The 27,833-nt window shown below is 36.6% G+C and overlaps 1 protein-coding gene across 3 annotated transcripts in view; it reads left to right on the top strand.

Moving 5' to 3' along the window:
• The window catches only part of VWA8 (von Willebrand factor A domain containing 8), a 417,525-nt gene that overhangs the window by 146,553 nt on the left and 243,139 nt on the right, over window positions 1-27,833 (top strand). For all 3 annotated transcript variants that reach the window (XM_028526305.2, XM_036011319.1, XM_036011320.1), the window contains 4 exons: window positions 4,042-4,119; window positions 9,730-9,845; window positions 23,292-23,398; window positions 27,574-27,680. In XM_028526305.2, coding sequence (XP_028382106.1) covers window positions 4,042-4,119; window positions 9,730-9,845; window positions 23,292-23,398; window positions 27,574-27,680 — 408 coding nt within the window. The remainder of the gene's footprint in view (window positions 1-4,041; window positions 4,120-9,729; window positions 9,846-23,291; window positions 23,399-27,573; window positions 27,681-27,833) is intronic.

Below are 27,833 nucleotides of genomic sequence, written 5' to 3'. Positions count from 1 at the left end.
AAGACAAACAACTTACCTTTAAGTGCCAAGTTTACTACTTATTAGCCTGCATATCTTGGATAAATTACTCAACCCTAATTTCTTCATCAAAAGATGGGGATAATACTACTTACATCACAGGATTGATTTAAAGAATAAATAAGATAAAGTATGTACTGAATAGAATTTAGAATTTTAAAAAGTTTCAATCGCTTAAATGACCAAAGAAACCCAGAACAGTTGGCTTCTGAAATGGCCACATTCTACTAGTCACTGAGTCATTGTTCTAACGTCCCTTCCTGACCTTTTAAATTAAAATTTTAAATTTATTATTGTCTAAGTAAAATTTTCTTATAATCAATTAAATATTTAATTAGATTAAATTTGTTATAGTTAAGGCAATCAATGTGTGTTATGTGGGCAACTACTCTTTAGAGTTCATTGAGAAACTGATCATGTTGCTTAGGTATGCAGCATGAAAAAATGGACAGCTTGAGCATCCATTCTTTATACAAGGATACCCTATGTGACTTAGTAGTCTTGCTGTAAGATTACTACTAAATGAATGAGTCTGGGTTCAGTAACAAAGGGCCTAAATTAGATAGGGCCTAAAAAATTATGCTGAAGCTAACAAAAAAGGAAATGATAATATATGAAAATTTTTACAACAAATATAATATTTATTTTTTTAAATATATTTTATTGATTTAGTTGTCCCATTTTCCCCCTTCACTCCCTTCTGCCCTGCACACCCCCTCCCACCCACATTCCCCTCCCTTTAGTTCATGTCCATGGATCATACATATAAGTTCTTTGGCTTCTACATTTCCTATACTATTCTTACCCTCCCCCTGACTATTTTCTACCTACCATCTATGCTACTTATTTTTTGTACCTTTTCCCCCTCTCTTCCCCTTCCACTCCCCTGTTGATAGCCCTCCCTGTGATCTCCATTTCTGTGGTTCTGTTCCTGTTGTAGTTGCTTGCTTAGTTTGCTTTTTTTGTTTTTGTTTTAGGTGTGGTTGTTAATGATTGTGAATTTGCTGTCATTTTACTGTGCATGTTTTTTATCTTCTTTTTCTTAGATAAGTCCCTTAAACATTTCATATAATGAGGGCTTGGTGATGATGAACTTCTTTCACTTGACCTTATCTGAGAAGTAGTTTATCTGCCCTTTCATTCTAAATGAAAACTTTGCTGGATAGAGCAATCTGGGATGTAGGTCCTTGCCATTCATGACTTCAAAAACTTCTTTCTAGCCCTTTCTTGCCTGTTCGATCTCTTCTGAGAAATCAGCTGACAGTCTTATGGGCACTCCTTTGTAGGTAACTATCTTCATTTCTTTTGCTGCTTTTAAGATTCTCTCCTAATCTTTAATCTTGGGTAATGTAATTATGATGTGCCTTGGTGTGTTCCTCCTTGGGTACAACTTCTTTGGGACTCTCTGAGCTTGCTGGACTTCCTAGAAGTCTATTTCCTTTGCCAGATTGGGGAAGTTCTCCTTTATTATTTGTTCAAGTAAGTTTTCCACTTGTTACTTTTCCCCTTCTCCTTCTGGTACCCCTATGATTCAGATGTTGGAATGTTTAAAGATGTCCTGGAGGTTCCTAAGCCTCTCCTCATTTTTTTGAATTCTTGTTTCTTCCTTCTTTTGTGTTTGGTTGTTTGTTTCTTTCTTCCTTCTGGTCCACACCATTGATTTGAGTCTCAGTTTCCTTCCCATCACTATTGGTTCCCTGTACATTTTCCTTTATTTCAGTTAGTGTAGCCTTCATTTGTTCAACTAATTTGTGACCAAATTCAACCAATTCTGTGAGTATCCTGATTACCAGTGTTTTGAACTGTGCATCTGATAGGTTGGCTGTCTCTTCATTGCTTAGTTGTATTTTTTCTGGAGCTTTGATCTGCTCTTTTGTTTCGGCCATTTTTTTTTCTCTTGACATTTCTGTTACATGGTGAGGGGCAGAGCCTTAGGTGTTCACCCAGGCGGTGTAACCCCTTGTCTCTGGATTGTGACACTGTATGTGGGGGAGGGGTCTTAGAGGGAACGATAGCACTTTCTCAGCTCTCTGCCAGATATCAGTCACTTCCTCTACTTCCCACAAGCAAATTGGGCCCTTCTGGTGCTGATTCCCAGGTGGGTGGGTTTGCGTATGTTCTAGGACTCTGTGAACTCTCCTGTGAGGCTGGGAATTTCCCACTGCCACCTCAACCTCCACAGGTGCTTTCAATCAGTGGTTTTGTTGCCAAACAGACCAGGGCCAATGGGGGGGAGCAGTTATTGGCCCACACAGGGACAACAAAAACTGTTACAGAACAGGGCCAAGGGGGTACGATATACTATTAATGATAGGACCTCCCAGTAGTTTGGCTTGTCTGCCGCCATAGGAAAGATGTCTTTCAGTGCCAGAGATTTGTGAAAAGGAAAGGAAATATTTATTTAAAGCTATACAGACTTAATGTAGTAACCTAATGTTTCCGTTAAAATATCAAAGTCTTTTAGGATACCCACAGATGCACAAAGTCCTTCCTTCTTTCTCTGCCCTAATTTGGGGTATTGTATCTCATGAAAAGAAGTAGATTCAGGCTCCTGACGCCATCAGCTATGTCATTGGCCAGGATCAAGCTGTGTGATTCTCTGCAAAGCTGTGAGGGGTCTCCACTCTGCCAAGACCGTGTGGTTCTCTCCTCAGTGGCTGTGAGGAGGGGGGAATCACTACTCTGCCAAAGCCAAGTGGTGGTTCTCTGATAAAGTCGCATGGTGATTCTCCCTCACAGGGCTGTGGGGGTCCCCACTCTGGCCAAAGCCACGTGATTCTCCTTTCTATTGCCACAGCCACATGGCTCTCTCCCTTTGCATGGCTGCTGAGTCTCGGTTTAAATCCCTGCGCCAATCTTTCTCTGCAGCCCCATTTCCGACTCTTCCCACAATTGGCTACACTTTCTAGCACTCTCATATCCTTCCAGCTTTACTGGGCTGCCATAGTGAGTCTGGGCAGGGGTGGCCCCATGGCATGGAGCCAGTCATCTCCAAGCCCTCACGCGGGTGCTATAACCAAGGGGATTTGCCTCCCAGTTACATCTTGGGTAGAAGTCACTCCCTTCTACCTGGTTCAAAGCATGGCCACAGCTATTTAACATATCTATGCAACCAGTTAAAGGTTATAGATATGTTAAATGACCATGCCAGAGGTTAGCTGTAAAACTGTTACTGTACAAAACAGCCCTGCATGTTCCTGCTCCATGTGTTCCTTCTCCCAACGCACACCTGTGGGAGGAAGGGGTGAGGACATCCCAATATTTCCTGGACACCTTGAGTTCTGGACCCCATTCCAAATCCCTGTTTGGGGCCCCCCTCTTGGCTGCACCCTGTTACAGTTTGAGCCTTTATTTCCCTGGGCTAGGGCCCTGGGTTGTGCACTCTATCCTGCACCCCAGTTGTTTTTCCTGGTTTCTCTGCGCATGAATGTGGGACTGCCCAGTCCACAATACACCACCTCACTGGGTCCACCCTCTGGCGTTGCCATGAGTTTTCTCTGCCTGGCTGCTGGTCTTTGCCCCTCGTACCAGTTTGGATGAATGTGTCTTCTTTAACTCCTTGGGTGTTGGACTTCCATAGAGTTCGATTTTCTGTCAGTTTTGGTTGTTTTTTGTTTTTAAATTGGTGTCTGTCTTTTGGTTGTGCAAGGAGGCACAGTATGTCTACCTACACCTCCATCTTGGCCAGAAGTCAAATATATGAAAGTTTTTTATAGGCATATTATATGGCAGTCTCTGAGTTAGATGCTCCTTTCAGTTTTAGCTGGTGATAGAATTGTAAATAGTAAGAGTAGCTTGGTTTTAATTATCTGATTCTTAAAGAGAAAGGGGAATGGTTGGGTGTAACCTTTTCTGAGAAGATGAATAAATAAAGTTTCTGTGAATTAAACATGTAAGCTGTAATTACAGTCTTTCTAAAAATATAATTCTAGTATTATTTGTTAAGTAGCTATGATTTTTGATTCATTGATCAGATATTCCAATTGATTCTTTCTGTCTTTCCTCAATTCTCTCATAAAATAGGTCCCAAATATGCCTCAGGAAGCTTTGGACAAATTGTTATCATTTACACACAAACTCAGGGAGACACAGGATCCAACGGTAAGTCTGGATTTTCTATTGTTGACAGGCTGCTGCTTTTTGTTCGTAGAGTTCAGTGCTTTAACATCTGTTTTTTAACCTGATATTTTTATGCCTGTGTCATGCTTTGTCCTATGAATATGTTTTACTCTTTTAATAATTTTAACATTTCTTCCAGTTCCTCATGGCTGATATCATAGGAAAAAACTTTAGCTGTAGAGGTGTACCATATTTTGCTGTGTACGGTGTGTATGTACTTTTTTCCCCAAACTTTTTAGGGAAAAATAAGGATGCTCATTATACATGGGTAGTACTTATTCTCATGTATAATTTGCAAAACATGGGTGCATATTATACACGGGAGGCATTATACATGGCAAAATACGGTACTTGGTACTCCTGGGGTTCGGCTTTGCTCCTTCTGTCTCCTGTACTGAACAATCTCATCTCTTATGACTTTAAGTACCACCTCTACAATAATGCCTATGTCTTTATCTTTAGCTTCTAACTTCTCTTTTCTGATTGATTCTTTATTTCTAATTATATTTCCATGCTGGGATAGTATGTTGGAAAGGTCTAGGGCTGTCACTGTCTAACTCTGAGTCCCAGTGTTCTCATCTGTAAAATGGGAACAGTGCCATGTATCTCGTAGGGAGGTTGTGATGATGGGAGGTTGTGATTAAACAATCTTTCACCTTTAAATCTTCCTACTCCTTATTTGATTTGTGGACTTTGTTAACAACTTGTCTACTAAATCATCTAAATTAGAAACCTTAACATCATTGTTGATTCCTTGCTTTCCCAGTATTTCTACTTAATTTGAAAGCAAATCTCATTAATTTAGTATCTTGATGTCTATTCTGTGCTCTTATCTATTGTCAGTTGTTATCCTAGTATTGGATTTCATAATCTTTCACCTAGAATGTTGTTACTTTCTCTTGTCTGCCCTCTTCACCAATAATCCATTCCTCTTGTGGCCCTCTATTACTTTCCTGTGCTGTTATTACACATCACCATAAATTGGTGGTTTATGACCAAAAAAACCCTTTATTTTCTCACAGTTCCGGACACCAAAAGTTTGACATCAAGCTAAAATCAAGGTGTCAGCAGAATCACATTCCCTTGGAAGCTCAAAGGAAGAACCCATTCCCTGCCTCTTCCAGTTTCTGGTGGCTGGTGGCGTTCCTTGACTCATGGCCTTGTCACTTCAGTCTCTGCCTCCATCTTCACATCACCTTCTCTCTGTGTCTGTGTCAGATCTTTTTCTGCTTCCCTTTCATAAGGATACATGATTTCATTTAGTAGCCATCCAGGTAATTCAGGATAATGTCCACATCTCAAAAATCTTTAACGCTGTCTGCAGAGTTAGCTTTGCCAAGTACGGTAAAATTTACAGGTTTCAGGGATTAGGATGTGAACACCTTTGGGGGGAGGACTATTTTCTAGCTGTCACAGGAGACCTCATCTCCAACTGCTTTCCCCTTACTCATTCTTTTCAGCTACACCATTCTCCTTGTTGGTCCTTGAACAAATAGCACCCTTGCCACTTGGTGTCTCCTCTGCCTCAGGTGCTCGCTCCTTCAAGGTAGCTACAGGTTTGCTCCCTCATCCCGTTTGGATTTGCTCAGATGTCTTCTTTTCAGTGAAGGCTTCCTGAAGCACTCTATTTAAAATCACATATCCTCCCCATTTTATTCTTTTCTCTCTCTCTTTTAAGGTTTTTCATAGGGTTTATTACCCTTTGATATAATATGTTTTACTCATTATTTCAATGAAGTGAAAAAACATCAATGTGTGAGAGAAACATTGGTCAGTTGCCTCTTGTGCATCCCCAGCTGGGGACTAGACCCGCAACCCTGGCTTGTGTCCTGACCAGGAATCAAACTGGTGACCTTTCCATTTGTGAGATGATGCCATGTCAGCCAGGGCTGTTTTACTCATTTTTTTTTTTATTGTCTGTTTCCCTTCATTCAGATTTTAGTTCTGGGATGGTGAGTTTTTATTTATTTTGCTCCCTGCTGTATTCCCAGCATCTGGAACTTTGCCTACTACATAGGAGATGTTCAATAAATATCTGTTAAATGAATGAATAAATGAATGAATCTTCCATTTGTCCCAGGAATGGTCTTTACCTAATTTATTTCCTAAGTTCTTCCCCTTATTTACAGCTCTTAAGAGTTGGATTCTCTTTGTCTGAAGTCTGAAGGACAACTTGTTCGGCACGCCTGCGAGTTCATCTCACTGTGGCTGCTTTCCCAGCCCCATTTCCTACAGCCTCTCTTGAAGCACCCTCAGCTCTTCCACAGGTCATGTCTTGCTGTTTTCTAAGCCCAGCACTTAACCCAGACGTCTCTGCCTTAGATAATGCTTGGAATGTGCTTTTTCTCTGTCCACTTGCAGTCAAGTTCCCTGTTCTATCAGGTGTCTCTCAGCCCCCTTAGGCAGAAGTAACCTCTATATCCAATCTTCTTTTATGACATTTGGCATATGCTTCTTATATTGACCTGTTGCAGTTGTATCACAGTGTATTTTTATCTCTCCAATTAGAATTTGAACCCCTTGAGGACAGGTCTTTTGCATTCTCTTATTATCATTTCCCAGTCTGGTGCCTGGCACATAGTAGATACTTAAATGTTTGATGAATGTATGAATAAATTGATTAACTAATCGATTGTCTCTAGAGTTTTATCTCCTGGAAAACATGTTATATTTTGGAAAAAGAAAATTCTTTAAGAGGAATAAGAGAAAAATTATTTTTAATAATTTTTATCAGAATCTTTATATCTTTAAGCTGAAGTACTATTATTAATCATGCTAATGAAAAATCCTTAACACGTGCTCTTAAACTGCACAGCTATAGTAGCTAAGGGAATGTACTTTTTTTGCAAGATAAAACTGCAGTTGAAAATTTGATATTGTAAATATTAAATATATTTTTCAACTAAAGTATACTCTCAATTTTTAATAGCTAATATGAGAGCAGAGATAACCAAACCCTTTATTCAGCACTATAATGGCTGAATGTAAACCTTTGTTCTCATTTTTTTTAAACACTGGATATTATTGAAAAGCATTTTGGCTTTAACTGAGAGAGCTGGTATTTTTCAAAATCATGAGAAACCCTTACTGATCACTGGAATGAAATATGAAGCCTGAACTGTGTCACACTTGGAATGAGATTAAAATTTTGTACCGTAGAAAGTTACCGTGGGGTTTATTAGGACTCTTGTCATGAAAATCCTTCGGTTGGAGTCATCTGTCAAACATTTTCCATGATTAAGGTAATCATGGTCCCAGGTATTAAGGATGGGAATTGCCAAATCATACTTAACTGCTGATACTTTCAGTCATATTGGCTGAAATAATCTTGTCCTCAGTTCTTCCTTCTTTCTGATATCCATCAGTTGTCAAGCCCTTTGAAACATTTTTTGATCCCTTCCTTCTATTCTTTTTATGGTTTTTTTTTTTTCAGATTTTATTTATTTACTTTTTAGAGAGGGAAGGCAGGGAGAAAGATAGAGAAACATCAATGTGTGGTTGCTGGGGGTCATGGCCTGCAACCCAGGCATGTGCCCTGACTGGGAATTGAACCTGCGACATTTTGGTTCACAGCCCGCTCTCAATCCACTGAGCTACGCCAGCCCAGGCCCTTCTATTCTTTTTGCTAATAAACTCACTGTAGAATTTTATCTTTTTGTAGGCAGATTTCCATCTCAATTCTGTCTGTCCTTCAACTACTTTACATACATCTGCCAGATTAATCTTTCTAAACTCATGTTACTTTGTTGCACATAAGAAAGTCCTACTGCCTTTAGGAGCCAGGCCATACTCCTCAAAATGTCAGTCACAGGTCTTTGTTATTTGGGAGCAAAGCGCTTCAGGGTCTTCTAATACAGCTGGACTGGTTTCCTCATGTTTTGCATGTATTTCTGTTCCTTTTGCATTCATGCCTTTTGTTTGTAGCATTTCTCCTTCCCACTTGAACATTTCAAGCCCCTATGCAGTGGTCAAGTGCTCCACTTATTTTGGCATTGCTATTTTGAATTGCAATTTTTCTTTCTTATATTTAAATATTGTCTCCAGGCCTAGAACAGAAATTTTTGAGAAACAAGATGAAACAATGTTTGCTTAGAGGTGACTTCTTTGAAGCTTTGTGTTTTTTAATAGAAAAAAAAAGATATGTTATAGAAGGTAGTCATGCTCTCAACCTAGTCCCCAGAGGGCCGTTTAACCCATGTTGTAGCTGAAATACAATGCTAATAACAGCAGAGCAACGTTTCGTAGAGCTATGAAATACATGAGGAAGGAGAAATCAATTCACTCTTTCTTTTTGGGACATGTTGAGATGACCTTAAGTGAAATGTTGAAAACAAGCAAATGTGCAGTGTGTCTTTTTCACCTTCTAGTTGTCCATTTTGAGCCCTTTGTTAATGTCACAGAGTTCCCTTCTCCGTTCCCTCAGGTGTTCAGGGCCACTGTACTGCCTTCATCACTCTCTGTGACATTTCACTCAGGCCTGTTCTGCCCTCCCAAAAGGCCAATTGCTTCAAAGTTCTTTTTTCCTCTGGTTTTCAGTGAAAATCCTTTGTCTCTTAGTGTTACTGATCTAAGTTATTAATTAGGCCAGTAATGATCTGATTCATTAAATTCATTTAATATATATTGGTTACATTCTCTTCTTCCATTAGATTTTTTTTTTATTTTGAAGAGGCTGACTTTTAACCATAATTACTAGTATTTGTTGCATACCCATATGTGCCCTACACTGATCTACACTAAGTTCTTTAGAATAATTTTCTAATTTAATTGTCAAAATGACCTTAAAATCAAGGCATTATTATTGCTGTTTTAAAGATGAGGAAATTTAGACTTGAAGAGATTAAGAAATTTCTCAAGGTCACATAGCCAATAAATGGGAACTTGTCTTTCTGATTTCAAAGCTTATAATCTTTACCATTACATTATGCTTCCTGCAAGGTAATTTTAAATTGAAGTTAGCAAACATTTATTGGTACTTACATGTCCTAAGTTCTGTACTGGAAACCCTACCATTGAGATTTGGGGCAGTACAAGAAAATGAGTAAATTTATCCTGACAGTATAGGGGAAGGATTCTGCATAGCAAGCTGCCACTGAAGAGACAAATTCGTTGACATCTCTGTGGTCAGTGGCCGAAATTGCCCATTACTCTTTTTCTGTATTTCAAAAGCCATAGATTTATTTAAAGCTCTAAGCATTTTTAGGATACCTTAACAATTCAGCTTTGTGTAAGTAGAAAAAAAATAAAAAGTAGTTAGTTGTACATGAGGGCTATTTTATATCCTTCTTCCTTTCAACCTCCACCTGCCCCCCACAAAAAAAAACTGTATACACAGCATTTAGTACAACGAAAACAATTTAATTGAATTTAATTGATAAACACTTATCATAGACTAAAAAAATTATCTTCAAGAATGTTTGAAATGTTCATTGCTTTCTGTTTATTTTTATTTGTAATTCATTCACAGTACATATATATTTTAAGTTTAACCTTGTCCTTCAGGAATAATGAATTCTGCTATGATACTCATCAAAAGGGACTTACAGCAAGTTGAAACAAGACTCTTAACAGGCTGTCTTTGCCTTTTAATAGGCACAGTCATTGGCAGCATCACTTTCTACCAGACAACTATTGCGGATTTCTCATCGGCTGTCCCAGTACCCTAATGAAAACCTTCATGGTGCTGTCACTAAAGCCTGCCTTTCCAGGTAACCACATTCCCCTGTCTCACTGAATACAAGTTTCTGCATCTTTGCTAAAATAGTAACATAAGTTTGATTGACAGTCTGGAAAAAGTATTGGTCTGAATATGTAGCTATTTCAGCCTTGTGTTCAGTTTCAGAACATTATCTTACATAGGCATAGAAACAATTTTAAGAGGTATTGTAGAAAAGAAAACTTTCTAAGTCACTTGGCTCAAGCCATATAGTGGTAAATATGTAAAAGTGTGTTTGGGATTTGAATGCTAGTTTCATGTGTTTTCTGAGTTAGTGTTCTTAATCATTATACTCAGTGCCTCCCAAATTTCTGTTGGAACTTTCCATTGCTTTATAGCACTTCCCTGTTGCCCACTGAACAAAACAAACATCTTTTCAGTCTACACTCGTGTTTTTCATACCCACTTGTTAGTGGTTATAAATCATTGACTTACAGAATTTTCTTGCAGAATTACACTTGGCGTGAAACTATTTTAAAAGAATAGTAAGCCCTGGCTGGGTGGCTCAGTTGGTTGGAATGTCATTCTGTACACCAAAAGTTTGCAGGTTTAATCCCTGGTCAGGGAACATACCTAGGCCCTGGGTTCAAACCCTGGTTAAGGTGTGGATGGAAAGCAACCGATCAATATTTTTTCTCTCTCTTCCTCTCTCTCTAAAATCAATAAACATATCCTTGGGTGAGGATTAAAAAAAAAGAATAATAAGAAAGATTAAGAACCATATTCAGTAGGCCCAGAAGTTTCTTTTAGACTAGCAGTCCCCAACCACACCAGGGACCAGTTTTGTGGAAGATAATTTTTCCATGGAGGAGGGGGAGACAGGAGGCAGAATTCAGTAATGCAAGTTTACTCACCAGGCACTCCCCTCTTTCTGGGGGCCTGGTTCTTAACACGCCACTGACCAGTACCTGTCTGCAGCCTGGGGGTTGGGGAAATGTTTTAGGCCCTTTGCATATGATCTGGTAGTATTTTTATGGTGGTTATAACTGTTGTTTATTCATTCCTTGATACATAAAAGGAATTAAAAGAGAATCTATTTTCAAATTAGGAGAATCTATAATTGTCCTCTATAAATTCAACTCAGTGCATAATTTTACTTGTAAAGTAAGCTCCTTTTGTTACAAGTTGAGTTTGGTGTATCCAGCTAAAATGAGGCTCCTCTCTGGTGTCTTTACAGTAATTCTTTGAATAACTAAAAATTATGAGAAGTAGTAAAATTCTCCTTTTAATAAAAGCACATTAGACTTCCAAATGAAATTAGAAAAAAAATGCTTTAAGTGCTTAGTTTTCGGGATCATGAGCTGAATAAAACATAGGCAGCCATTATCTACCCAGGTGTTTTCTTCATTAGAACTTGGATATAGATGTGTTTTAATAGAAGTAAATAGTCAGTGCTAAGCAATATAAACAGTTTTGGAGCCAAGGGGAAATAATACTTTGGATATATTAGCATGAAATAATCACATTTTACAGACCTTTATATATGCCCTGGTAGTTAAATCAACTTTCAATATCCTTTATTTATAAAAACAAATGAAAGTAAATCAAGTAATGTGAATTGATGTAAGAAATAAACAAGAGTAATTAGAATTTGTAGAACAAATATGTATTGTGATATTACTGCATACTATTAAAACAATGAGCAACTTAAAAATTATGACCTGAAAATACATACAAGAGAACAATATTAAACTGGCAACTTCAGATCAGCAACAATAGACTTCAGGAGGAGTAGATAGCATCCTGAAAGTGTGAGTGAGAATAACCATCAAGCCGAGAAATCTCTGCTTAACTAAATAACATTTTTTGATGAAGACTGAGTTTACTGCATTGCTGAAATAAATACAAAAGCAGATATTTCAGCAAGAAGGAAATTGAATTCAGGAGGAAAGACTGGCAAACAAATAATGATGAGGACAGAAATAGGTAAAATATTGATAATTTAAATATGTTGTAAAAAAGGTTGTAAAAATGAATACAAATGTGGGGAAATAACAACAGAATAAAATTAAAACAGTAAACAAGAGAATATAGAAACTAAAAAAAAGAGAAATGAATGCTCAACTTCTTCTATTTTTTAGGAAGACTAGTATTTAACCCCTTTAGACTTTGTTTGTTTATGCACATATAAATTTTGGATAAACATAAAAAAATGGAAATGGATCCAGTTGACATGGAAGTAAGCAACAGAGAAAACTTGATCAATACAACATTAAGTAGAAATAGACTTCCAGCCAAGATGGAAGTGTAGATATATGTTGCTTCCTCTCATAATCAAAAGAAGGAAACAAATTTAAAACAAAAAATAATGAGAACTGCCAGAAAATCAAACTGTACCGAAGTCTGACAACCAAGCAGTTAAAGAAGAAACATTCATTCAGACTGGTAGGAGGCATGGAAACAGGCAGCTGGAGTAGATTGTATGTGCAGCAAGGAGGCAGCTGCAGGACTGGGACAAGGCAGCTACTGGCAGACCAGACAGTCCCACATTTGTGTGCATAAACAGGGAGGTACATGTAGGCAGCGAGACAGACTGTGCAACCCAGGGTTACAACATAGGGAAAGAAGGGCTCAAACAGCTAGTTGTAAGAATCTGTGGGGGTTGCAGCTGTGGGAGAAACTCCCAACCTCACAGGAGAGTTTGTTGGAGAGACCCACAGGGTCCTAGAATATACACACACCAACCCACCTGGGCATCAGCACCACAAGGGCCCAGTTTGCTTGTGGGAAGCAGGGGAAATGACTGAAAGCCAGCTAAGAGTCCAAGCAAGCAGCTTTGTTCCCTCTTGGACCCCTCCCCGACAGAAAGCACCACAACACAGCAACCTGGGTTGCTCCCCACCTGGCAAATATTTAAGTCCCCACCCCTTAGAATGTAACAGTTGTGCTGGGACAAAAAAAAAAAATGGCCCAAATGAAAAACAGATCAAAGCTCCAAAAAAGAACTAAGCAACGAAGAGATAGCCAACCTGTCAGATGCAGAGTTCAAAACACTGGTAAACAGAATGCTCACAGAAATGGTTGAGTATGGTCACAAAATACAGGAAGAAGTGAAGGCTATGCAAAGGGAAATAAAGGAAAATATACAGGGAACCAATAATGATGGGAAGGAAACCAGAACTCAAATCAACAATTTGGAAGAAAAGGAAGAAATAATCATTCCACCAGAACAGAATAAAGAAACAAGAATTCAAGAAAATGAGGAGAAACTTGGGAACCTCCAGGACAGCTTTAAATGTTCCAACATCCTTATCATAGGAGTGCCAGAGGGAGAAGAGGAAGAGCAAGAAATCGAAAACTTATTTGAAAAAAATAATGAAGCAGAACTTCCCCAATCTGGTGAAGGAAATAGACTTTCAGGAAGTCCAGGAAGCTCAGAGAGTCACAAAGAACTTGGACCCAAGGAAGCACACACCAAGGCACATCATAATTACATCACCCAAGATTAAAGAGAAGGAGGGAATCCTAAAAGCAACAGAAGAAAAAGGAGACAGTTACCTACAAAGGAGTGCCCATTACACTATCAGCTGATTTCTCCAAAGAAAACTTACAGGCAAGAAAGGGCTGGAAAGAAGTATTCAAAGTCATGAAAGACAAGGACCTACATCCAAGATTACTCTATCCAGCAAAGCTATCATTTAGAATGGAAGGGCAGATAAAGTGCTTCCCAGATAAGTTCAAGTTAAAGGAGTTCATCATCACCAAGCCCTCATTATATGAAATGTTAAAGGGACTTATCTAAGAAAAAAAAAGATGATAAAAAATATGAACAGTAAAATGACAAACTGACAAGTGCCAACAACTGAACCTTAAAAAACAAAAACAAGCTAAGCAAACAACTGGAACAGGAACAGAATCACAGAAATGGAGATCATTTGGAGGGTTATCAGTGGGGAGGAGATGGGGAGAGAATGGGGAAAAAGGTACAGGGAATAAGAAGCATAATTGGTAGGTACAATAGGTCTATTGGTAGAAGTTAAGAATAGTATAGGAAAGGTTAAGAATAGCACAGGAAATGGAGGAGCCAAAGAATTTATATGTACAACCCATGGACATGAACAAGGTGGGGGAATGCTGGTGGGAGGGGTGTTACAGAGTGGAGGAGAATAAAGGGGAGAAAAAATGGGACAACTGTGATATGATAATCAATAAAATATACTTTAAAAAATAAGTAGAAATAAAAGGGGTGAAAGGTGAAAAAATCAGTCTAAAGAGTAAACATGAAATAATATTAGAAGCAAACACAAATATCACACAAGATTAAACTTTCTAGTTGAAAGTTAGAGATCCTGATTGAATTTTAAAAACAAAACCTAGTTAGTTATATACTCTTACAAGAGTCACATCTAAAACATAATAGAAAGGCCAGAGGTGAAGGTATAAGAAGATATACCAGAAAAATACTAACCAAAAGAGAAGGTATATAGTATTATTATTAGACAAAATATACTTCAAAGCCAAAAGCAGATTGGGAATAAAGAAGATGAGGAAAGAAACTTAAATGAGTAGATTTAATAGTTCCGAATTGTGCACACTTCAGATGGAATATAGTGTCAAAGTATATGAGAGAAACAATTAACAAATCAAAGTTATCATAAAGAGCAGTTAAAACAAAAGGTGATTCTTTGAAAATATTAATAGATAAAGCCCTGTTAAATTTAATTAATATGAAAGAAAAAAGCACAAATATATAGTATTAGAAGGAAAAAGTAACAGAACTACACTTAAAGTCAATACTTACAAAAACTTTAAAAAAGGACAGGTTTATAGAATCATGTATATTACCAAAATGTCTCAAGAAAGGATAAAAAATTTCAAATAGATCCATAACCTTGAAATAAATTGAATTAGCAGTATATATTTTATTTAAAAAATACAACTTTTGGTCGTTTTGTCAAGTTTTACCAAATTGTCAAGAAATATATGTATATATCCCTATCTTATAGAAACTGTTTCAAAGGATAAACAAACTTTGAACCAATAGCAATTCACTTTGACTCTAACATAATATCGATATGTAAATCAGACAAGAATAATGTATCAAATGTAAATCATTAGAATGGGTGCAAAAATCTTAAATTGAAATACTACCAAATCAAATCTAGCAAAATATGTATTTTTCTTTTCTTAATCACGAACAATTTGGAATTGTCTAAAGAATGTGAAGAAATTTTATTTTTAATTTATTATATTAACACAGTGTGAAAATATTTTTAAAAATGAGTTAAAAGTATTTGATAATACTCAACAGCAAAACTTAAAAACAAACCAAAGCAAAAAACAAACAAAACTTTTAGTGAATCAGGAATATTCTTAGTAAGCCATGAATAGAAAGTAAAGTCTTTAATCTGATAAAGTGCATCTACCAAAAATTTACAGCAAATAGTTTTAGGTGGAATACTTGATATATTTCCTTTAGAAGTAGGAACAAAACAAAATTATCATCTTTCTATACTTTTTTAGCCAGTGCATCTGTCCATGGTTATAAGATTGGCTATATAAAAAATTCAGAAGAAACTGTATATAAATTATTAGAACAAATGGAGTTTAGTGACATTACTTATGCACCCAAATCAGTAATAATATCCCCACATTCCAGTAATACTCAATGAGAAAGTCTAAATTTTAGTGACAGTCTTATTTAAAATAACATTGTAAAGTTTTGAGTACCCAGGAATAAATATAATAAATGATATTTAATGGTTTCAAGGAGAAAAACATAAATGTTTATTGAAAGCTCTAAAAGATTGAAACAAATGGGAAGTTATATCATGTTCATGAAAGGTAAGATTCATTATTGTAAGGCTGTTTGTTTTACCTCAAATTGAGATAGACGTATAACACAGTCAGATAACACCAAGGTTGTAATAAGTTTGACAAGCTAATCTCAAAATTATCATGGCAGTGTAAGGGGCCAATAAATAGTTAAGCATTTTTGAGGAAGATTGAGGTGTACTTTTTCTATCAGATATCAAGATCTGTTATAAAGCTGTATTCGTTATAACAGTGTGGTATTGGTACAAGAAAGGACAAATAGACCATAAGAATAGACTACACAGCCCAGAACCAGACCCATTATGGGAATTTGGTATATATTAGAGGTGGCTTAATAAATCAGGGTAGAAATGGATGGACTTGTCAATAAGTGGCTAAATATGAGGAATATCCACTTTATTTTGTACAAAACAGTGAAATCCTCTTATATAACAAAACATCATAAGTGACTCTACAACTTAAAAGTTATAAACTAAGACATGTTTCATAAGATTTATAATCACAAAAGTATTGATATTCTGGGACTATTAAGTACTAATTAATGAGATAAAAGAATAAGCCCTAAACAGGCAAAGGATGAGTAGACATGCACAGAAAAGTTAACTCAAATGACAAAAAAAAATATTTGAAAAGATGCTCAACTTCATTATTTATCAGGGAAATGACATTTAAGAGAATAATCATCTATCACTGCATACTTAAAAATTTATACTTTACAAATTAATTTTTTTCATAAGTGGAAGGAAGTGAACTTTCATGACTACCATTGAGACAGAAGTCTCATAACTTTGGGGTTGATGGCACAGTATCTTTATGCCTATATATACTAATACTATATTATTTGACAAATCTACTTCTTAATATTACCTCAGAGATAGACTTATATGTATTTATAAGAAGATGTGTAGAAGGATATTTATTGCATCACTGTTTGTAAGAATGAAAAATTGGAAACAACCTATCAGTAGGAAATGGATATGTAAACTGACATATTCATGTAATGAAATACCACATAGAAGTTAAAATGAAGTAGATAATTTTCTCTGCATGTATGGATAGGTATGAATCATAACAACCTAATATTCAGTGAAAAAAGCAATTTGAAGAGGAGGTTTGGTATATGATGCCCTTTATATAAAATGTTAAGTACACTAAAGAGTGTAATATATTTTCTATTCATATATAGCAAAATAAAAATATGCACAGGAAGATCCACTCATTTCAGGGTTAGGGTTACCTGTAGGGATGGGGTAAGATGAACATAATGCTTAATATTTTTTGTGATTTTCTGTATGCTTGAAATGTTTCATACTTAAAAATTGAAAAACCAAAAAACACTTACTTTCCATAATTATAAATAATTCACTGAATCAAATAGCTAATTCTTCCAGTGTTATCAATAAAACTTTATTTGGTTACCATCCCATGACCCTTTGCAAATAAGTCAAACAGCTATCTTGTTTGTACATCATCTGTTGACTTTAGCAAGGCTATGGAGTCAAAAGCCTTTTTACTAATCTTCTCTTCAAGATAGCACAGTGGCAGGATGAAACAGTTATTGGTGTGTACAGGGTTGGTTTTTATTTTGAATGGCCTCATTCCATATTGAAGCAGTGAAAAGAAATTTTAGAACAAAAATTAACATAATATATATTCATAAATCTATTACTAAGCAAAGAAAATCAAAAGAAATTCTCTAGGCTAAATCCATTAAACATTAAACTTATTAAGTATTAGCTAGGCTTGTTTTGTTAATTTCATTAAAAAGTATTATTCATTTGTTTGCTTATGTCAGTTCAATTCAGATTGGAACATTTCTCCATCTGAGGAAATGGCTCCTTAAGGACCTTGTCCTCATAGCCCATAATGTATATATCAAGTCTTGGAGCTAGATGCAAATTCATTGTCTAGATGAATGTCCTCTTGTCTAAGAGGAAAAAGGAAAGAAAATGTAGAAGATTAGGAAACTATCAGTTTTTCATATGCAGAAAAATATTGTAGAAGAGTTTATTAAAATTAACTGCTATGAAACTAATCCATCCAAGTATTTTGCATTCCATTAAATTATTTAGTTCTGGAAAGTCTTGGGGGTGATCATCCTTTGGCATAGAAACTTGGGGCAGAGTTATAAGAATTTAATGAGATGAAGATTAACTGTCTCAGAGGTTGAGGTGATGGGGAAATTTTTCATTCACTAACAACTTAGTTTACTTACATTTTCAAGACATTCCCTTGTGACATGAAATGAAAAACATCTACATAAAATTTGTACGTTGTTTAAGCTCTTAGCTGATTAATTTTTAAAAATAACAAACCTGATAGAATTATCATACGTAGTGATAAATGATCACAATGATTATTTTGATGTGAATTTTTTGTTGTCCTTAAGAATGATTTTTCTTGCGAGAGAAATTCAAGGACTTTAAGAGAGACTCTTTTACTTTAAAACTGCTATTGAATTTTTTAAGTCTATAAGAAATCTAGATTTCTGTTTTGTGTTATTCAGCTTACTCTGTAAGTCTATCACATCTAATTACTTTTATGGGCCTTTGAAAGACATGTGATTCTCTTATAAAACTTGCCTAAATTAAGTATCTTCAAACATTTGAAATTATGTTAATGAATTTTATATATTGTTTTCTTTTAAGTTCTTCAGACATATGAATTAGGGAACAAATCTTCTTGAGAAATTAACTGACACAGAATTTAACAATTTAAATTAAAAATATATATATTTTATTGATTATGCTACTACAGTTGTCCCATTCCCCCCCCTTTATTCCCTTCTGCCCTGCAACCCCCCTCCCACCCACATTCCTCCCCCCTTTGGTTCGCGTCCAGGGTCGTTCATATAAGTTCTTTGGCCTCTACATTTTCTATACTATTCTTAACCACCCCCTGTCTATTTTGTACCTACCATTTATGCTACTTATTCTCTGTACCTTTCCCCCTTTCCTCCTCTCCCCCTCCCCCCACTGCTAACCCTCCATGTGATCTCCCTTTATGTAATTCTGTTCCTGTTCTAGTTGTTTGCTTAGTTTGTTTTTGTTTTTAAGGTTCGGTTGTTGATAGTTGTGAATTTGTTGTCATTTTACTGCTCATATTTTTGATCATCTTTTTCTTAGATAAGTTCCTTTAACATTTCACATAATAAGGCACAGGTGTCAGTTATAAGGCACACCAGCCAAAGCGGCCTAGCACCTTGTTTTCTACCTGGCAGCAGCCCCATGCTCTCACTTAACTATTAAGGAGTAACATATATACAGTCCTAAAATTGCATTCGGCCCTTTGAAGGCAACCATGAGGCTGATGTGATCCCCTGTGAAAATGAGTTTAACATCCCTGTAGTAAGGGCTTGGTGATGATGAACTCCTGTAACTTGACCTTGTCTGTGAAGCACGTTATCTGCCCTCCCATTCTAAATGATAGCTTTGCTGGATAGAGTAATCTTAGATGTAGGTCCTTGCTTTTCATGACTTTGAATACTTCTTTCCAGCCCCTTCTTGCCTGTAAGGTTTCTTTTGAGAAATCAGCTGATAGTGTAATGGGCACTCCTATGTAGGTAACTGTCTCCTTTTTCTCTTGCTGTTTTTAAGATTCCCTCCTTCTCTTTAATCTTGGGTGATGTAATTATGATGTGCCTTGGTGTGTGCTTCCTTGGGTCCAAGTTCTTTGTGACTCTCTGAGCTTCCTGGACTTCCTGAAAGTCTATTTCCTTTGCAGTCTATCTCCTTCATTATTTTTTGAAATAAGTTTTCAATTTCTTGCTCTTCCTCTTCTCCTTGTGGCACCCCTATGATTCAGATGTTGGAATATTTAAAGTTGTCCTGGAGGTTCCTAGGCCTCTTCTCATCTTTTTGAATTCTTGTCTCTTCATTCTGTTGGAATGTTTATTTCTTCCTTCTGGTCCAAACCATTGATTTGCATTCTGGTTTCCTTCCCTTCACTGATGGTTCCCTGTATATTTTCTGGTATTTCACATTTTATAGATTTCACTTTATCTTCTGTTTTGTGACCATACTCAGCCAATTCTGTGAGCATCCTGATTACCAGTGTTTTAAACTGAGCCTCTGATAGTTTGGCTGTCTCTTCATTGCTTAGTTGTATTCTTTTGGAACTTTGATATGTTCCTTTATTTGGGCCATTTTTTTCTGGTCTTCGAGCACCTGTTGCGTAGTAAGTGGCAGAGCCTTAGGTATTCACCAGGGCAGGGCAACCCAGGTTACTGCGTTGTGGCACTGTATATGGGGGAGGGGTCCAAGAGGGAATAATGCTGCTTGTTTAGCTTTGTGCTGGCTTTCAGTCATTGCTACCTCTGCTACCCACAAGCAAATTGGGTCCTTTTGCTGCTGATTCCCAGGTGGGTGGTTTTGTGTACCTTTTAGGACTTTGCGGGTTTCTCCAATGAATTCTCTTGTGAGGCTGGGAGTTTCTCCCACTGTCTCAACCCCCACAGGTGTTTTCAATCTGAAGTATTGAGGCTTTATTTCCCCGAGCTGGAACCCTGGGTTGTGGGGTCTGCCTCTCTTCCCTGTTTCTCTCGGTTTATCTGCACATAAATGTCGGTCTACGTGCTCCACTAGCTGCTGCCTAACCTGCTCCTCCAGCCGCCGGGTCTATCAGCAGTCACCTTGCCAGGTGTCTTCTGTCTGGCTGCCCATCTCTGCCCCTCCCTGCCCCTCCTACCAGCCCAGATGAATGTGTCTTCTTTAACTTCTTGGTTGTCAGACGTCCATACAGGTCAATTTTCTGTCAGTTCTGGTTGATTTTTGTTTTTAAATTTGTTGTTTTCCTACTTTTGGTTGTGAGAGGAGGCATAGTGTGTCTACCTACACCTCCATCTTTCCTGGGAGTGCAATTTAGATTTTTAACTAGGATAAACCATAAATTACCTTAAATATTCCAGTGCTGTTCATAAATTTGATTTAAAATCACAGGTAAAGATTAATCAATTGTTATGCTAAGCGAAATAAGCCAGTTAGTGAAAGACAAATACCATATAATCTCACCTTTAACTGGCACGTAATCAACAAAACAAACAGACGAGCAAAACATAACCAAAGACACTGAAATAGAGAACAGGCTGACAGTGACCAGAGGGGAGAGGGGAGGGAATTTCAGGGGAAAAGGGGAAGGGTTTGCAGGAACAAGTATAAAGGACACATGGACAAAAACAAGAGGGGTCATGGAAACGGGAAGGAGGTGAGGAGGGCTGGGGGGAGGGCTGGGATAGGAGTAAAAGACAGAAAACTGTACTTGAACAACAATTAAAATTTTTTAAAAACATGAATCAATTGCACATTCTAAATAGAACTCAGAGCCTGCCTGACATCCACGGAGCCCCTCAGTCTTTTTCTCTCATTCTTACTACTAATACTTCTCCCCTCATGAATGGTAATTTGGGAACATCCTCTACCCTTGTTCTAGCTTCTTATGCTACCATCCTGAGAAATCTTATTTTGTTTTCTGATCTAAAGATCCTATTCCACTCCTGTGACAAAGAGTTATTTGAATTAGCTTAGGGCAACTTCTTTTGTTTCTGAGTTTCCCAGAACACAGTTGAATCTTTCTTTAGTTTTTCTTATAACCAAGATCTAACAAAACTAGTGACTTTCCAATTCTTTTTTTGTTGGAAATAAATAATGATAATAGTAATAATGATTTTGAAAAGATGCTATGATGCTCATATTACTGATAAATGCATTTTAAAAGTTTAAAACAGGATATGTGCTTGCTTTGATTATGGGAAGGTAAGATAGAAAGAATGATATTTCATTCATTCACTTTTTATTTATTTTACCAAAAGCCAGGAAAGGAGAGGGAAAAACATAGAAAATAGCAGTGAGCAGTGGGAAAGGAAGCAGTTAACTTATCTCTTGAATCTTGGGGAAGAAAGTAAGGGTTGACCTCACACCACCTGGTATGTTTAATTCTCCTTGTTTGTTAGGTGGTCCAATATCCTTTGGAATTTAGGTTCTAGGTGTAAATATATCTCAACTTCCATAATGTGCTACCTATGATTATTTGGTGGTGCTGTCTGAGTGTGAGGTTAAAATAATTTTGAAACATGTTTAATCTCAGTGGGAAAGAGTATCATATTGGTAAGCAAAGCCTGACACTGCCATTGAAAGGAGCCCTACATGGCTCGCTTGCTACCCTGCACAGGCTTTGGAGGGTAATCTAGAAATGTTCCAGTACAGCAGAAATGTGAGGATGTGTTTACAGGCACAATATGTGAGGAGTTTCTGGGAATAGCAAACAAAGTCTAACCTTGAAATTGGTTGTTCATTGTCAATCCAGGTGGCCTGACAGGAAGTAATGGAGACAGAGCAGCAGGGCCTAATGTTACCAGCTCAATTCTAGTTCTAGGGATAGTGGTGAAAAGAAGGTAGGACCAGGTGCCAAGGTGAAGAAAGCGCAGGAAACAAGGTAAAAGCCAGTTTTGGGTCTGGGAGGTAAGGTGAGGGATTGGTTTTGAAAGAAAAGAACAGTCTAAGAAATGTGATGAAAGTTCAGAGATGAACAGCAATAAATCTGACTTGATACTGAACTGATGAGTTACTGGCCTACAGCTATATACAGGGCAGGGCAAAACTAGGTTTACAGTTGGGAGTATGTGGAACACAGAGTTTATTTTTGTATTATTATTTATTAATTATTTTCCATATCAACAACTGTAAATCTACTTTTGTGCAACCCTGTAAATCCCCTTATCACAGCCCAAAGCCACAATAAGGCAGTAGGTGGGAGTTAGTGTCAGACATGTGGCTTGGAATATTGCAGGGACAGGAAATCCAACAGTCATCCTTTTGCCTCCTCACTCACACCAACATCTCCTTTATTAGAGTTTATCCTTAAGGCTGCAGGAACAACCACAAAAAATTTAGAGCTATGGAAAAATCTAAATTAAAAGTGGTATGTTGATAGTATGTTTTTTGGAACATTGTGGCATATAGTATTTAGTTTATAGTTGTATAGAACCGATAACCATGCATTAAATATAACTTCTATGAACTCATTTATGTTCAGAATTCCAGTATACTGTGTAAGAAACTCTTTTCGTATTCTAAGCTCAGGAAGTTCATGCAGTTTATTTATAGATTAAGAATGCCTCTGTCACTTGCCAGAGTGTTGTTTTGACAAAATACATGTAGAATAGATAGGCAGGTATAATTTTTAAATGGAAAGAAGAACCAAGCTGAATAGTATTAAATTCATTCAATAATTTGTGTAAGAATGTAAAAGAAACATCATTAATCCATCTCTACTAATTTGAATTTTTAAATGCCAACTTGGAGCAAGTTAAAATATTATTTTATCTATTTAAGAAAATTCGATAAGCCAGTTAAATGATAAATAAGATTTATGAGGTATACTAAATCTGTTTTCAAAAGCAAATTATTTTTAAGTCTTGTTCTGCAAAATTTTGTATGTAGATGAATAATACCATTAATTACTCATGACTTTTACTTATTAAAGAAGATTCAACAGACATAGACTTCATTATCACATGTACTCAAAGTTTATTTACTATTTGTATTTCACAGATCCAGACTGAACTTCCTTAATTGGTTGTAATTAGTTTGTGTGTGCACATGTGAAAAGATATTTAGGAATCACAGAAAGTTTTTACTTTATCATTCAATCCTCTCCCCTACTCTAGGTTTTTACCAAGCCTTGCAAGGTCAGCACTAGAAAAAAACCTGGCAGATGCTTCAATAGAAATAAGTATTAATAATAATCTAGAACCAGAACTGGAAGATTACAAATGTAAGTATTTGATTTATATTTTTAAGTGAAATAATATTAACTGTCAATAAAAATGTCTTTGTTTTCCATTTATTTTGTTTCATTTTGGGTTGAAGAAATAAATCTTTAAAAAAAAGATTAAAACCCACTTAAAAGTTCAGCCTTAGAATACTTCCTCTATTTTGGTACTAGATATAGGTCTTCCCCTACTCCCTTAAGAATCACAATTGACACGCATGTGTTAAAGGCTCTCAGAATTTCTGATATAAATAAACTTGTGTGATTTTGTTTAACATTTTTTTCCAAATGTATTTCACCTTAGAATCTAACATTCTGTTTTCCTTGCACCACATTTCCATTCTGAGGACCAGCAGTATCTTATGGAATGCGTTTGTGAAACTATTGTAGGTTTAGATAGACTAAAGTAATATTCAGACTACCATTTCATGCCTTCTTAATCTTCCACTTCCACATATATGAGGTCTATCCACAGGGTATCCAGCCATGTAATATGAAAAGTAGAGACATTTATTGAAGCAGACACAAGATACAAGAAACATTGTACATAGGACAATCATGCCTCAGTCCTCTTCAAAGTAGGCACCTTGGGACCTCACATAGTTCTCCCAGTCACTATCAGCTGCCCCTACATAGTACCTTACTGAATCTCATCAATGGTCTGAAATCTTTTCCCTTTCATGGGATGTTTGGGGATTAGCCAGAAGTTGCAGGATGCCAAATCTGGGCTATAGGGGGGCTGAGTTACCTGGGTGATTCCATGTTTTGCCAAAAAACTCTGCATGTGACGTAATGCTTGAGCAGGTGCATTGTTGTGATGAAGCTGCAAATCTCCAGTTGCCCATAGGCTATGGCCTTTTGAATCATCCAAATAGTTTCCATGGAGGAATGTTCAAGTTTTTGCATTAGCAAAATTGGATGCAGATATGTTGCTGTACTCACTCAGTCATTTTGAATGCAACGGCCACACAGTACATATACTCAATGGTGTCTACAGTCCTCACTGACTAGTATAGTGAAATCATCATTGTTGACGCATGTGCATTCCAGTCCACTTTCCTTGTTACATCAGTGTTGTGCAAACTATTCTCATTATATTAACATTGGCTGTACTTTTTTAGAACAGATCTCATATTGTCTTTTGTTATTCTTTTCTCCTGGAGAGACATAAGTATAATTTTGAACTGGGGGGAAGTTTATTTCTTCCTATACAAGTTGCTCATTTTTCCATTAATGGGTAATGAAAGTTGCTCTATTTTTTGAGGTATTAATTACCTCAAAATATCCAAGGGTCCAAATGTGTGACCCTTCTCCAAAGGGGTCTGTTGCAGTTTTCTTTGTAGTAGGTGCTCTTTATTATTTATTCATTTTTGTGTGTGTTTTATTTATTTATTTTTAGAGGGAGGTGGAGGGGAGAAAAACAAAGGAGAAGAAAAATATCAATGTGTAAGAGAAACATCATTGGTTGCCTATCACAACCCCCCAGCTGGGGACTTGGCCCACTACTCGGGCATGTGCCCTGACTGGGAATTGAATTCGCAGGCCAGCTTTCAATCCACTGAGCCACACCAGCCAGGGCTGTAGTAGGTGTTCTTAGTTGTTGGATATATACTGAGATAAGAATTTGATATTAAGAAAATAAGATGACTTTTTTTAAAGTAAAATTTTAAGCTCTGCATACTGATGGGTATAGATATACATAACCAATTCAGAGACAGAATAACCTTAGTTCTTTTTAAACTCATAATGTTACATGTGAATTATTTAACATATCCAAAGAAAGACTACATCATTTAGAATATAGATTCTTTTGTCTTGGTAACAGGCTGTTGTTAGCAGTTCCCACCTAAGCCATGTGTAGGGGTAAGGAACCTAAGTCAAGAGACTTGGTTCCTCTGATTCCATCCATCTTTAATGTCATTTGCTTTAGAAAATTCATTTAATTTAATTTCTTTATTCAGGGGCCATGCTCACCAGGCAACATTCTGGTAAGGATTTGGCTTTTTCCATTTAGGTCTTCCTCTAGGTAATATGCTGATGTGACAACCAGTGTATCATATAGTCCATGTGAAAGTTGCAGTTTTCATTGCAATGTCATACTTTGCAATTCTATATATAAACATTTATATATAGATCAAAATCTGTGTCTTTAATAATCCCCTGAGAGTTAGGTTTGTCCTCTGTTGTGATGAAAAAATCAGGTTTTGAGCTTAGCAGGCTGAGGACTTAATAAATTTACCAAAATAATGCCATCCTCTGAGATTTCATAGAAGATTGTTAGCCAGCTTTCTCCCAGGGAACTGTAGTATCACCATTCTCTCCATGCATTTCTCTTTTTTAGCTTGAAATTTTAACAGTTTAAGTATTGGTTGACTGAATTAAATTGTCCTAATGACCTAAATGTACTAAAGCATAGATGATATCAGATGCTGTTTGAATCTGAAATTATGTCCGTCATTTCAACATACAAGTATATAGTAAATTTACTGCACAATCCTGGTCTTTTCTTTCACAGTTTTATAGTGGGTCTATTTCAGAGAACTGATGGTGGTAAATACATAATAAACTCTCAGCATGACAGCTGTGGTTTTCCCCCCTATAGAACTTGTAAATAAAAAGAAAAATGGTGAGGATCTATTGAAAGAGGAGGTGTACTGTGCTTTGGCACGTGTGTAGCATTCAGCAGTGATTAAACAAGGTGACAGCGTAATTATTTTTAGCTTAAAGTTGTTCATGGTACTCCATAGACACTCATATTGCTTTTCTACCTTGTCTTTTAAAATGCTTTTGCACTAAAATAGAAATTTTCTTATTTAAAGTAGGGAAGAAAAAGATGGGTCACTTGTTTAAGGTATTATAGTTGTCTACCTGCTTGCTAGGGTATTTCCACAGGACAGAATATGATTTGGAGTCAAAGGATTGAACATACTCCATATGGCAGAAAGGACATAGATTCTATTTTTAGCTCTATCCATACCAGCTGGGAGATTGGAAGCAAATTACTTAATTTTTTGTTTTTCTTAGCTTCTTCGTAATTCTTTTCTCATTATTAGGAAAATTAAATTAAATTATATGAAAAAACAGTGAGCTGAAGTTCCTACTCTGGGATCTGGCACATAGAAGGTTCTCAATTAATAATAGTTTCTATTATTGTAATCATTGCTACTACTACAATTACTACTGTTAGTGTTATCATTATTGACCTTCGCATATATCAGACAGGGAACATGGATATCTGGTTACTGTAAGGAATGCATATGACATATCCCTGACATCAGTAAATTTATTACTTAGGTTCCTGACTTCAAGGAGCTTAGATTCTATTCTAGACCAACTCTAAGAAACATTCCAATAATAATGTCACAAAATAATTGCGTAGCTCCTTGGGTGCTTATTTGAAAATATAGATCTCCTGGGCCATCACTGAAAATAGTAATTTGGGAGGTCTGGCATGGGTTGATTCATTTGTATTTTTGATTAGGTATCTTGGGGATTCTTGTGTGCAGTTTTTGAATGAGGGGACATGAAATAATGATGTCCAAGGTACTTCAAAGCTTTTGAATGTATATTTGGTTTATATATGTATGATAGTCTTTGACTGAACAAGCTTATTAAGGTGACTCAGTTCTGGGTTTTTTTTTCCTCTCAATTTTATCTATATGCTGTTTACTATAGACATTGTTTTAATTAAATTTTATTATATTTTAGAACATTTATTAAAACTTTTTGTAGAGTTCTAACCTGTTTATGTAGAGCTAAAACACTCTAGCAGCTCTGACTGGTGTAGCTCAGTGGGTTGGGCATCATCCCACAAACCAAAAGATTGTTGTTTTGATTCCCAGGCATGTGCCTGGGTTGTGGGCCAGGCCCCCTGCTGGGGGCATTCAAGAGGCAACTGATTGGTGTTTCTCTTCCTCTTTTTCCCTTCCTTCCCCTCTTTCTAAAAATAAATAAATGAAACCTCAAAAAAACAAAATAAAAACACCCTTGTGAATAAAGCACCTTCAAGGTTTTTATTATACCATCTTCCAGCCTATTTCTATTTTGTATGTTAAATTAAAATTCCTTGATGAGCCCACTAGATAGTAAAGATGCTGTATTGCATTCTGTATGGGCTGAACTTGACTTCTCTGAGGAGTGTGCCACGAGTAATTCTCTGTTCTGTGTGGGATTTTTAGGTGAGGTAGCATCTGGATCTCTGAGGATTGGAGCTGTCAGTGCACCAATCTATAATGCCCACGAGAAGATGAAAGTGCCTGATGTTCTGTTCTATGACAACATTCAGGTAAGATCACTGCTTGGCATTCATGGATAAATCATCACTTACACTGTAGTAGTTCATTCTGATTCAAGTGAAATTGTTTAATTATTTTTGTAATTCACTAAGTTCAATTTAGCTGATGCCAAATGAAGTGTTGAAATGTCTTCCATTAATGCA

This window comes from Phyllostomus discolor, chromosome 11 (assembly GCF_004126475.2).
Source record: "Phyllostomus discolor isolate MPI-MPIP mPhyDis1 chromosome 11, mPhyDis1.pri.v3, whole genome shotgun sequence".
Classification (NCBI taxonomy): Eukaryota; Metazoa; Chordata; class Mammalia; order Chiroptera; family Phyllostomidae; genus Phyllostomus; species Phyllostomus discolor.
Note: the sequence above shows the minus strand (reverse complement) of the source record. Positions and strands in the feature narration are given on the sequence as shown.